Source organism: Podarcis erhardii (genome assembly GCF_964252035.2).
Source record: "Podarcis erhardii genome assembly, chromosome: 8".
NCBI lineage: Eukaryota > Metazoa > Chordata > Lepidosauria > Squamata > Lacertidae > Podarcis > Podarcis erhardii.
In genome coordinates this window covers 49,976,657-49,989,825 of record NC_138499.1, presented here as the reverse complement: position 1 = coordinate 49,989,825, position 13,169 = coordinate 49,976,657, and the positions used below count along the sequence as shown (strand labels likewise).

The 13,169-nt window shown below is 39.6% G+C and overlaps 1 protein-coding gene across 9 annotated transcripts in view; it reads right to left on the bottom strand.

The window, feature by feature from the left end:
• The window catches only part of MTCL1 (microtubule crosslinking factor 1), a 99,816-nt gene that overhangs the window by 15,311 nt on the left and 71,336 nt on the right, over window positions 1-13,169 (bottom strand). For 4 of the 9 annotated variants that reach the window (XM_081873797.1, XM_081873790.1, XM_081873791.1 and 1 more), the window contains 4 exons: window positions 9,421-9,543; window positions 6,864-7,094; window positions 5,325-5,507; window positions 1,167-1,334 (listed from right to left, as the gene is read on the bottom strand). In XM_081873797.1, the coding sequence (XP_081729923.1) occupies window positions 1,167-1,334; window positions 5,325-5,507; window positions 6,864-7,094; window positions 9,421-9,543 (705 nt within the window). The remainder of the gene's footprint in view (window positions 1-1,166; window positions 1,335-5,324; window positions 5,508-6,863; window positions 7,095-9,420; window positions 9,544-13,169) is intronic. The other 5 variants (XM_081873792.1, XM_081873798.1, XM_081873793.1 and 2 more) reach the window with 2 other exon arrangements.

Genomic DNA, 13,169 nt, shown 5'->3' with positions numbered 1-13,169 from the left:
GTATCCAATGCCCTGTTCCTTGCATAGATGTCATATTGAAATCACAGAATGTTATGCAGCTCTTCCCAGCCCTATAAACACATCCTGGGAGCTTCCTTGTTCATTATCAATAATTAGGATTACATTCAGCTAAAATATCTTCCAATTGAACCAATACCACGACTCTGGAGCAGTTTCAAAGAAGTGATCTGTCTGTATCAATGCAACAAAGCTGTGAAGCAGTCATCTCTGTCTGGTGTTCTAGGCATGTGTCATGAATAGCTTGATGGAGATCTTACACAGTCTCCCTATTCTTGGTGTCTATGGTGAAGAACTTGTTCAGGGAAAGAATGAAGAATCCCCATTCACTGGCAATCACCAGTTGCAGACACAACTGCATTTCTACCTAAGCTGCAAGATTACTATTCATGCCCCCACCCACCCACTTAATTTATCATTCATTACATCCAGTAGCTTTCTGACTTTTATCCTCACTGAAATTAGGTAATGCTACCAAACGAATTTTTTTTAGGGGTCTTGTCATTTTTGCTCTCACCACCTGTGCTTGATGTAAAATATTAGCATCAAATAATACATTTGTTATGGCTTAGAACATGCCTGCCACAAACCATCTGCTCTAATTTGCAATACTTTACTGAATAAATGCAATAAAGCACAATTAATAAATTACTCAAACATAAAATTTTTACATTAAATTAAAAATCAAAACCACTTACAACAGGGAGACACAAAACCACAATTTCTAGGGCTTAATAAGATTCTACGATTTAATAAGATTAAATAAAAGCAAAATGTTAATACTGTCTACTCTCATTAAATAGCTATTCCAAACAGCATCACATCAGGGAAACCATCTAGAGAATGAGGCACTAGTTATTTGAGTAAGTGCACCTGAATCCATCCTACAATTTGATTAAACAATAATAAGAGCTAGTGGTTCACTCAAAGTTGTTGTTTCAGACATACTTGCAGCTACCTTATTTGTGTTAGACAGCTGGTCCATCTAGCTCAGTGGTCTACACCAGTTGGCAGCAGGTCTTCAGGATTTGAAAATATGGCCTTTCCCTGCCCTACCTGAAAATGCCAAATATTGGACCTAAGTCCTTCTGCATGCAGAGCAGATCCTGTGCTGCTGAGCTACTGCCCTTCCTCAATGGGAACTGTACCTGCTCCAGCTGACACTTCAGTTTAGTCCATTCCACTTCCCAAGCAGCTTTGTCAGTGGCATACTGCTGCTGGAGGCCATGACGTTCTCGTTCATCATCCCGGAGCTCAGATCGGAAGTCATCCAACAGTATTTTTAGGGCATGTAGAAGCCTGCGGTTTTCTCGTGCCTGCAGAAGCAAAAGCTATTTGTAATTTTAAAACATTAAACTTGTCTTTTCAAACAACTCGGGATAAAAAAGGGGTGGTTGTTTTGTTGTTGTTCTTGTTTTCTATGTTCTTGTCAAGGTGATCAGCTGCATGAAAAACGCCCCGAATGCTAGCATCCTACCAAAGAAATGGGGGGGGGGGGTTTAAGCCTCAGAAGGCTGGCTTGTCTATGGTGTGATTTCCTGGTTTATAAAATAAAATAAAACGATTCAGCCCACAACTTTAAGATACCAAGTCAAAGATGCCCATAATATCAAACTCTGCTGCATCCAAAGTGTATTGGTGCCTGGCACATCCAGAGTGGGAACCCACACCCCTATTACTATGTTTTCAAAACATTTTCATCTCATCTTCTCTGGAATGCCTAACTCAGTGATCGCAAATCCAGCACCTAAAATGAGAAATTACCCTGCTGTACTGTTTAAGTGTTTTCATTTGCCTCTCACTGACCCCCTACCAAAAAAAAATCCTGTAGACGCCCATTTCAGTGTGAGAAGGAGAGACATACTTGGATAGAGAGAGTGTGTGCATGGGGAGAAACGTGTGTGTGTGTGTGTGTGTGTGTGTGTGTGTGTGTGTGTGTAAAATCAATACTGTGATCTCCACTATCAGGACCTGCAAAATGTAGCTGACTTGAAGTTGTCTGGGGCTGGGGGGAGCAGCAATGACTCTACCGCCTTTAATTTTGTATTATGTCACCACCACTGCCTGCCACGACAGTCATGTTGTGTTATGACAAGTCTCCACGACAGTCATTTTGTGACTGAGGCCCACGGCACTCTCTCAAAATTCAAAATATGCCTGCTGGTTCAAACAGGTTGTTGACCCCTGGATTAAAGGAAGCCTGCGCCATAGCTCAGAAGAGAGATGAAAAGAAAGCATAAAAGGATGCTGCTTAACTTCTATGCCTGTGAAAAAATGTTATGGAAGAAAGTACATTTCTATTAAAAGCCACGAAATAGAGTCTATCATTGTGTGTAACGGTACTATGATGACTGGGAGGCAATTCTCAGTGTGCTCAAAAATCCAGGTTCCTTGTTCAAAAGTCAAACAGGACCTTTGTTTCACTTCTCTCATGAAGCAGGGCTATTGCTAGATCTTGCCTCTACAGAGTCACAGAATGATAGAATTGTAGAGTTAGAAGGGATCCTGAGGATCATCTGTCCCAACCCCCTGCAATGCAGGAATATGCTGCTGTCCCATGTGGGGATTGAAGCTGGTATTTATCAGCACCATGCTCTAAACAACTGAGCTATCCAGTGATCACTACAAGAATACTTTCCTCTGAAGGCAAGGGCAAATCTGAGGAAAAACAAGGATATGTGCCCTGGTGCTTTGCACTGCAGTGACGCCCTACAAGATAGGCAGAGTGAAAATACACCAAGGCTAGCCTCCATGGACACAGGTGGCGCTGTGGGTTAAACCACAGAGCCTAGGACTTGCCGATCAGAAGGTCGGCGGTTTGAATCCCCATGATGGGGTGAGCTCCCGTTGCTCAGTCCCTGCTCCTGCCAACCTAGCAGTTCGAAAGCACGTCAAAGTGCAAGTAGATAAATAGGTACCGCTCTGGCAGGAAGGTAAACGGCATTTCCGTGCACTGCTCTGGTTCGCCAGAAGTGGCTTAGTCATGCTGGCCACATGAACCAGAAGCTGTACGCAGGCTCCCTCGGCCAGTAAAGCGAGATGAGTGCCGCAACCCCAAAGTCGGCCACGACTGGACCTAATGGTCAGGGGTCCCTTTACCTAGCATCCATGTTTACTTTTTTTCTACTTTTGTTGTTTATCCTTTCCATTCACAATGAAACATTCAGCACTGTAGGGGTACGTGAATGAATCAAAAGCAAGAAATCACACGAAAGCCAGGACTACCCCACACTGTGCAGGACTATATAGCTTGATGTTTCTTCTGCTTATTAATTTGGACCAATAGGAGTGGTGGTAGGTTCTTCCTGAGGTCAAATGATATGGCTTATTTCAAGTCCTGATGAGTCAAAACTTAATGCGTCTGGGCAACCACTGTTGTTCCCCATCCCTCCCTTCTCTCAAATTTATTCTAAAGAAAATGCCCTTTGTGGGCCAGAAGAAGAGAAGCTTCTGCAGATGTTGAAAGTGTCAGACAGCCTATAAAAACAACACATGGGCTACTCTAGAGTGGCAGTTACTTCCTTTCTTGTTTTGACCTACTTTCACAGAAATATCATTATACTCTAGTCCATTTGTTCAGAAATGCTATTCTGTGTCTTAATAGTCGCTGGATTACTACTGTCAGGACATCTTTATTATAGGCAGAGGTTCTAGCGACAATGAGTCAGGGAAGTATTGCCCAATTTTATTTTCATAATTAAAAATTGCGTTAGTAAAGGTAAAGGGACCTCTGACCATTAGATCCAGTCGTGACCGACTCTGGGGTTGCGGCGCTCATCTCGCTTTACTGGCAGAGGGAGCCTGCGTACAGCTTCTGGTTCATGTGGCCAGCATGACTAAGCCGCTTCTGGCGAAGCAGAGCAGCGCACGGAAATGCCGTTTACCTTCTCGCCGGAGCGGTACATATTTATCTACTTGCACTTTGACGTGCTTTTGCTAGGTTGGCAAGAAAAAAAATGCATTAGTAGGTGCTTAATGCAGTGCATTCTGAGTAAATAAAGCAACAGCTGCCAATTTTACTAAAAATGATGTTACACCTAAAGCACTCCGAGAATGGGGAATGGTGACTACTCATTAGGATGCCTGAGGCCTTTTTCATTACAGCCACAAAATTGCAGACCACCTCCCACAAGAAATCCACCAGTTCTGGAAGTATGATCTTTTTATTTTTAACTTTTTTTCCAAATTAGCTTTTGGTTGCTAAATATATCAGTGCTGTAATTGCTGCTTGTCACTGCTGTCTAAAATAGTTATTTGATTGTCATTATTGTTTGTTTTTATTTGAGTGTTTTATTGAATTTTATTAGTGTCATTGTATTGATAGTATTGTTTTTTACTGCCTTTGGAATATCTTATTAAACAGTGAGTTACTTCCCCTCTAAATACATAATTCTGACTTGTATATTCATCCTGAAATAGAGCCTTTTCAAAGACTTTATATCAAAGAGCATTGGATAAACTGCCAATGATTTTTAAAGGCTCTGCATTGCACCCCAAGTCACTGCTGCTATTTTGGAAACCACACTGCTGATTTAATATATCTATTGGTATTTCCTGAGGCCCAAATGCTGCATATGAATCTAGGTCAGGCTCAAAATAGGTAAACCTCTCAATCCACTTGGGGTGGGGGGAGAAGATATTAACATTAAGTAGCTTGTTTTAAAAGCACCCATTGCAGTAAAAGGGTTTTCTTGCACCATATCTATCTTTCATTAAATAAATTAAAGCATATGTCTTCTTCTTTAATTATTTATATGAAATAAAAAGCCCCACACACAAATGGTTAGATGGTACATTGCTATGATGCTTAGGTGGTGAGCCTGTAGATATTGCAAACCATCAGACAAATATATATGTTTCTGAGCAATAAGCCATGATAGGAAATGGAATATTTCATTTAAAGTATCCGTCAGAAAGGCACCAGCAATCATATCATTCCTCCTGATTAATATAAACATAATAAGTGAAACACATTAACATCACTATGTAATTAGGATCACTGGCATGCTGTGAATAAATGAGGTTTACATATTGCAGAACATGAGGGATTATAACCAACCAGTTACAGATAGGTAGCCGTGTTGGTCTGCCATAGTCAAAACAAAACTATAAAATGTTTGTTCGGAACTTGTTTGTTTTGTTTTGACTATAACCAACCAAGTTCTACTCAGAGTAAACTCATTGAAATTAATGAACCTAAGTGAGCAGTGTCCATTAACCTGAGTGGGTCTACACTGAGTATGATTAATGTTGAATACAATCCAAGGAAAGTAAGTATCAGACACAGTAAGCACCTGCCTTGGTACCTGCTTTTGATGCTGCAACAATTCTGCAGTCTGCAGTGGTGGTCCATGGTCCATTATCTCCACGGTGGAATGTTGGGAGTAGTCTGCCAGTCCAAACACTTCCTCCTCTTCCTCTTCGTCCCGTTCATCATGCTTTTGTTCAGACTGAAAGCTGAATTCTGGCAGGGACTCAAGGTGTTCCAACTAAAATAGCAGGTGAATAAAATCAAAGATAACACTGCTGTCTGAATGTTTGGAACCAGAAGTTCCGAACAAACATGTGTTACACTGCATGCGCAGGGTTTCCTCATTCCCTTCCATGACTTTATTCCATAAGGAATTCTTCATTTCTTAGAAGATGAAGTTGGAATGGGAAGAAGGCTTTGTGCACACATAGCTTTGGTTCAAGCCGTAAATGTGCAATGGCAAATGTATATTTCAGATTCAAGGAAGAAGATCATTACCTATTTTAAACATGCCATTTGTTTAATTTTAATAATATTAAACAGTGTCTAAAATCTTGAAGAGATTTTGCTTTGGCATGGTAATATTAAGTGCAGACTAATTCCATTATGACCAATATGCATACAATAGGCATTATAAATCATCATTATTAGTGATATGGCCACTACAATAGTGATGGAAATTTTACAGCATATATGGAAGCTTAAAAAATGTAAATTTCCACAGCTTAAATCCTTGTCTCATTCAAAAGGTAACATATTCTTCTCACTTTTGATAATGTAAATATCTAGTTTAGTACAAAGCCAACAAATGTGAACGAACATAGCAGACATGATAAACATGTTAGCTATGTGCGAGACTAAATGATTTGGATTCAAACAGTAATTTCCCCCTCCTGAGGTGGTTTAGTAGAGTAGTCTCAAAGAGCAATATGCTTTTCTCTTCCTTCCTATTTTCTATATTGCATTATTTAGGAGCTGCATAAGAAAACAGTTCACTCATGATAGAGCCAAATATTTTGAGGGTGGAAAACAGAATGAATGACAACCACTTCTACTTCCTCACAAAATGCTGCTTTAGGACTCTTCTGTTAGTTTTCAATCAAAACATATTTTCCTTATTCAGAGCAGATTTTACCTAAAATGCACAATATTGCTATGACCCCCAAACTGATCTGAAACTATTAATAGACTGATTATTGTAAATCTTTTCAGTTCAGTGCCAGCTTCTTGGGACCCTGGGTGTCGGGTGAGGGAGAACGGCCTATAAGGCTATTGATTTGCTTCACAGATTTCTGTCAGACAGGATTGATGTAGAGATAAGTAACAGGTAATTAAGAATAACTGTACAGCTAGGCCCACACTGTAAATCTCTTAAAAAAAAAAAAAATACCAGAGACAGGTAGCTTCGGATTCCACTTCAGCATTTTTCTGCTCTATAATCAATGTGACACTGATTCCAATACGACAGTTCAGGATGCTCTGACACCTGAACTTGAAACAAGGTTATCTCTTAAAATCTATTTTGTTCCTAGCAGAACTATCCACATCACTTTTCCTTGTAGTTTCACTCCATTAAATGACACGGGACACTTACCTTAAGAACATCCTCTCCTTGCTCCTCCAATTTCTTGCCTTGTCGCCACTGTTTCAGCAACCCTTTCAGTTTGGCATAGAGGAGAAAGGTGTTCTGCTTGAAATGCCTGAGTTCTTGATGCATCAGGTTTTTCTCCTGGCTCCAGGTCTTCTCTTCCAATTTGTTCTGCAAAGTTAAGCTTTGCACCTCCAAGTCTTTCCTCCGTAGGCTTTGCAGATGGTCCTCTTCCAGCTTTGAACACAACAACCATGCACAACATCAACAGGATATCGCCCTTGAGGGTTCATTCTTGTGTGTGTTTTTAAAATCTGGGCAAGATAAACCAAGGTTGCTCATTCTAATTATCATCAGCTAACTGTGTTTGGCAGCAGATCTGATTTTTGAGGAACCTGAATAACACAGGCTGTAGCCTTAATTTAATTAAGCGTATGTGAATAATCTACTGAGGAAATACACAGCTCATTTACTTTAACAAGCTGCATCAGACTTGTGCAGCATAAACATTTTTATGCTCTATGTTCTCATCACTGCATCCTTTCAATATGCTCACCATATGACCCTGACCCTGCTACTGCTGTATATGAATTGCCTTTGCTAAATTTATTTTTGACTAGTCATTATAAGACACCCAGCGCTTCAGCAATTATAGCTCATTCCTCTCACTTTGTCCTTTCTGAAATATTACTTTCTCTGCCTTAAGGAGAGAGAGCTACTTGCCTTCCAGGACCAATGCTGCTAAAACAATGCTATCTGCATATATCCAAATAAATAGCCTAGGGTGACCAGCAAATAAAGAAATAAAACAGTCCACAATCTTAGAGTTGCCATAGTTTTAGAATATTTATGCTTCAGTGAGAAAGCACACTTGCCACGCAGTCACGTCTACTACTTTCACATCTGTTTTATCTCTGCCAAATATTACCAATGAAGCAATGAAAAGAACAAAAGATAACTATTTTGTGGTAAAACAAAACAAATTCCTTCCAGTAGCACCTTAAAGACCAACTAAGTCAGTTCTTGGTATGAGCTTTCGTGTGCATGCACACTTCTTCAGATACACTCATACCAAGCTCATACCAAGAACTGACTTAGTTGGTCTTTAAGGTGCTACTGGAAGGAATTTGTTTTGTTTTGACTATGGCAGACCAACACGGCTACCTATCTGTATTTTGTGGTAAGTTTCTGTTTGGAAAAAAAAGTTATTTAAGTCCTATCCTGACTTCTGATCCTGAAGGATTTACTTTTAAAAGATATTGATTGACATAATCGTGTACATTTTAGTTGGCTGTAAGTAAGGGAGGAAAATGTAACAGAGGCCAAATCTCCATGTCAATTGATTTAGACCCAATAATGAACTATATAATTTTAATGCACATAAATAGTTCTAGAACATACCCTACAAAAAATAATAATACTGTTTTCAGAGGCCATTCCTTTCATTAGATTCCTGGGCTATGTGAGTTTTACAACATTTTCAAGAGGTAGAATTGGGCTATAGAGAGTATAAAAACTGCAGAGCCTTACAGCATACGATATTTCTGGATTTAGAAAGATCCTTGTAACTTTGAGATTTATCATCTTGGCAATATTTTTTTTGCACTTGGGCAAAAAAAATGAGAGGCACAAATACAAGATGGGTGACACCTGGCTTGAGAGCAGTACATGTGAAAAGGATCTAGGAGTCTTGGTTGACCACAAACTTGACATGAGCCAACAGTGTGACGCGGCAGCTAAAAAAGCCAATGCAATTCTGGGCTGCATCAATAGGAGTATAGCATCTAGATCAAGGGAAGTAATAGTGCCACTGTATTCTGCTCTGGTCAGACCTCATCTGGAGTACTGTGTCCAGTTCTGGGCACCACAGTTCAAGAAGGACACTGACAAACTGGAACGTGTCCAGAGGAGGGCAACCAAAATGGTCAAAGGCCTGGAAACGATGCCTTATGAGGAACGGCTAAGGGAGCTGGGCATGTTTAGCCTGGAGAAGAGGAGGCTAAGGGGTGATATGATAGCCATGTTCAAATATATAAAAGGATGTCACATAGAGGAGGGAGAAAGGTTGTTTTCTGCTGCTCCAGAGAAGCGGACACGGAGCAATGGATCCAAACTACAAGAAAGAAGATTCCACCTAAACATTAGGAAGAACTTCCTGACAGTAAGAGCTGTTCGACAGTGGAATTTGCTGCCAAGGAGTGTGGTGGAGTCTCCTTCTTTGGAGGTCTTTAAGCAGAGGCTTGACAACCATATGTCAGGAGTGCTCTGATGGTGTTTCCTGCTTGGCAGGGGGTTGGACTCGATGGCCCTTGTGGTCTCTTCCAACTCTATGATTCTATGATTCTATAATATGACTGAAAGCCTGAATTATAGTTCCTGTTAACACCAATTAATTTTCTCTTAATTGTATTTCCACAAGTCTGCCAATCCACAACAAAACTATCTATGAAACAATACTGAAACACATTTAAGCAACTTCTAAATTCTTACCACAAACTAAGGAGTTTCTGATAGCCAGAAAAACAGACAAAGGTCTCTTCCAACAACCGCATTATGCATTTACCTGAATTATCTTTTCTGTAAATGTTTCTTGCTCCTCTTGGCGAAGTTTCACCTCTTGCTCAAGTTGAGCCTGAAGCTCCTGAATCGATATATTCTGTACAGGTAAAACATGGCAGTTCCTGAGCTGATCAGCAGGACAAAGTAGTAAGGTTCCAACAGGTGTGACAGAACTACAGGACAGACATCACTGAGACACACAACTACACAGTGAAAAGACACTTCAAATATGCATTGTGTTCATATTCAGTGAGATCTAATTCCAAATGAATGAAAAATCTGCACACAGATTCCATTGCTGGATCAGGAACTGCACATGTAGACCTGTGCCCTGTGTCCATATTAGGATATACATTAAGACAGAGGGCTTTCAGGCCTTTTCTCATTTGCACTGTTGATAATAACATGCACATCTCAGACTGTGTACATGTTGTGAAAAACTGTATCTGGATCAGAGACTAGGTATCTACTAGTCTGTGTGTCACTTGAAGGTTATGGAGGTCATCAAAACGTTACTTATGTTCTTAGGGGCTCTATTTTATTTGATAGTAAAATGTCCAATTGATAAAAAAAACAAGATTATCCCTACATCTAGATTTGAATTTGCAGAATTTCAAATAGCCAAATTTGAATTTGCAGTACTTCAAATAGCCAAATTTCTATGTGTCATCAATCACAGGCCAACATCACGTTCCAGCAACAAAGGTAAAAGTATAATTAAATTTAAAATGTTAAATTAAGTATATATTTAAAGTAAGGATCGTGGCAGCCTTGGGCAAAATCTGTTCTCAGCCTGGATCCTTGTTTGCTTCAGATGTGTCAATAATTGGGCAGGAGGAGATACAGAAACTGCAACCCCCTCCACATTTCTTGTTTTCCTGCATTTCTGTGTTGCTTGGGCAGACTGATTGTTGTATTCTGATTTTGGAAAATGCCAAAGGGGAAAAAGCTACATACAACCAACTTGTAAAAATAATAATAATCAGATGATACTAGTGGGCCATATCCAGGGCAACTCTACTGGTGCAAAGGACTTCTGTGCATGTAACAGAACTTCTGCCTCCTCTCCTGTCCCCTCTAGGCCATTGCGTGCCCTCAAAAATGGCTTTGGAGGGCGGGGGACACTCTGTAGCAGATTTTGAGGGGGGAAGGAAAGGAAAAAGAAGTTTCAATGTGCCAGTGGAATCCTGTGGGATGCAATGACTTAAGATTGGGGAAATATTCCAAAAAACAAATATCAGAGTTCTCTTAAACTCATGTTAAAACTAGATTATAGTATTTTTGAGATAGCTGAATATGGTTTGAAAGTAGGATGTCTGCTACTGGTGTGTACACTCATTCTACATTGGCTTTGGTCTACAGGTTTTATATATCCCCCCCCCCCAAAAAATACGCCTGTTTGACTATACAGGTGATGAGGACAAACACGTATGCACAACTGTGAGCAGTGAAACTACTTTTAAATCTCTTTAAAAGTATTGCCTATCTCCAGCTGAAGATCTGAATTAAGCATGCTTACATAGAGGCAAGCTCCACTGAAAACAATGTCTTGCTTCCAAAGGATGTATAAAAAATCTAGAAAGCACAAGTTAATCTACATGAATAAAGGAGCATGCTATACTCACAACACATGAACATTGCTCACCAAAAGTAACTGAAGTACATAAAGCTATGCTAGGGCAACATGTTATGACTATGATGGAGATAACATAAGGTGCTTCCCTGTGCAAATGACTCCTATCATGAGAGTTCTATGTCAGCAAAATGTAAAAGTTTCAAGTAATGAGGCTAATCTGTGAACTGCTTATGCATAAGTTTATTGCATTTTAAATGAACTGTTGTTAGCTTCCTTGAATACAGCTTTAATAGACACGAAGTACATGACTAAAATCTTTTAATTAGTAATTCCCGTCTCTAAAGACTTCTAGAGAGCCTGTTCCTCAAGCGCCCTTTAAGCAGAAGGGGAAACATGCATATCAGTCTCCCAGTCTAATAAATAAACAATGAAGAGCTAGTTAATTAATTAATTAATTAATTAATTAAAGTATTTTGCTGAATTTATATTGTTCTGCTCATTTGGAATGGGTTTTGCGTATTTTATAATTGTAATGATTTTATTTGTTTTATAATTGCATTTTCTGTTGTAGTAACCTGCCCTATAACTTTATAGTGAAAGGCAGTCTCACTATAAAAAAATTAGAAGATTTTTAAATCTTCTAAATAAATATATAACACATTATTAGATATTAGCAACAATAATTGGGGGAAACACTACTTCTACTGGCAAGTCTCAGCATCAGTGAGTCTAATATTTTTGGTGTTTACAGTGTTATTGTATACACAACATGAATAAAACCTATACTTCCATGGGTGGAGTTTCATTTAGAGAATGTTGGGCTGGAAGAGAGTGTGAGTCACAGTAGGTGTGAGGTGGGAAATGATGGCTGAGAATGGCAGATGAAGAGTTGGGATAGTTCTGTAGGGACAGAGAGGAGAGGGAATGAGATGGCAATAAAAATGAAAGTATAAAGACTTAGGATAACTGTAACGGTATGTTAGTTTAGGCTATTAGCACTATTAATATTACTTGTTCCAGATTATTATGTTTCCCAGTTAAATATATGCTTGCATTTTAATTATCTGTGTTCTGGCCTGGGTGGATACTAAGGTTAGTATATCTCACCCCATATTGTATTGGGTGGATGTATTCATGTAAATGGGAGAGGGCCTTCTGAGTGGCTGCTCTCAGACTTTGGAGCTCCCTTCCTGGAGAATTTAGACTTGCTCCCTCCTTGTTGTCCTTTCACTGGCAGGTGAAGACTTTCTAAGCCACTTGACTCCAGACTTAACATAACAGCTGAGTGATTGACCCCCTAACCATCAGAGGACAGAGTCTCCTAAGGGATCCTGGGAATTTCACACCAATATAAGGTGTGATTTGTCATGAAAGCCGAATTGTTGAAGCAATGATACATTCTTATAACTCTATTCACCCCTATTATTCCCTTTCTCTCTTTTGACTAATTATATATTTGATGCAGGTGAGGCGACATTCATCATTATGACCTGCTTACATCATAGGGAAAAGGGGGGTGGGGAGAGTCACAGACTCAGAAAAATAAACTCACACAATGCAGACTATTGGATAGTAGAGTCTACCACAGCACTGTTGAACATAATGCAAATGCAGAACAACACAACTCACAGGCATCCCAATCCAGGGAAATGGCTGTTACTTTTACTGGAATCAATATTTTTACATCTCCCACAACATCCACAGCACCAATCCATTATTGGGAAGATATGGGCGGGGAGTAGGGGGATAAGAAAATAGGAAAAACCTGACCTGAGTATGGCCACACTACACTATTGCCTGCTCTCAATCCACCTAACAACATACCAGCACAGCAAGAGGTTTCTACTCTCTAGTCCCAATCAGCCAAATGGGAATGCTGTTGAACTTATAGTTCCTAGATTAGGTTCTAATGCATTGAGCACTATAGATTCATTTTAGAAAACTCAACATTAATTTACAAATATTTCTTTTTACATTTGTTGTTCAATTTCAAAGCTTGCTTACTAAATAAAAAAGTCCTCCCACCTCCTAAATCCATAACAAGACAGTCCTTTAACTAGGACAGTTAACTAGGAAGAGGGGTTGGTTTCCATGTTTTGACTGCTGAAAAGTCTTTTCCCAGCGCTTTCTGATTATAGAATAACAAGAAAACTTTGGTATGTTTCTTACTCTCCAAA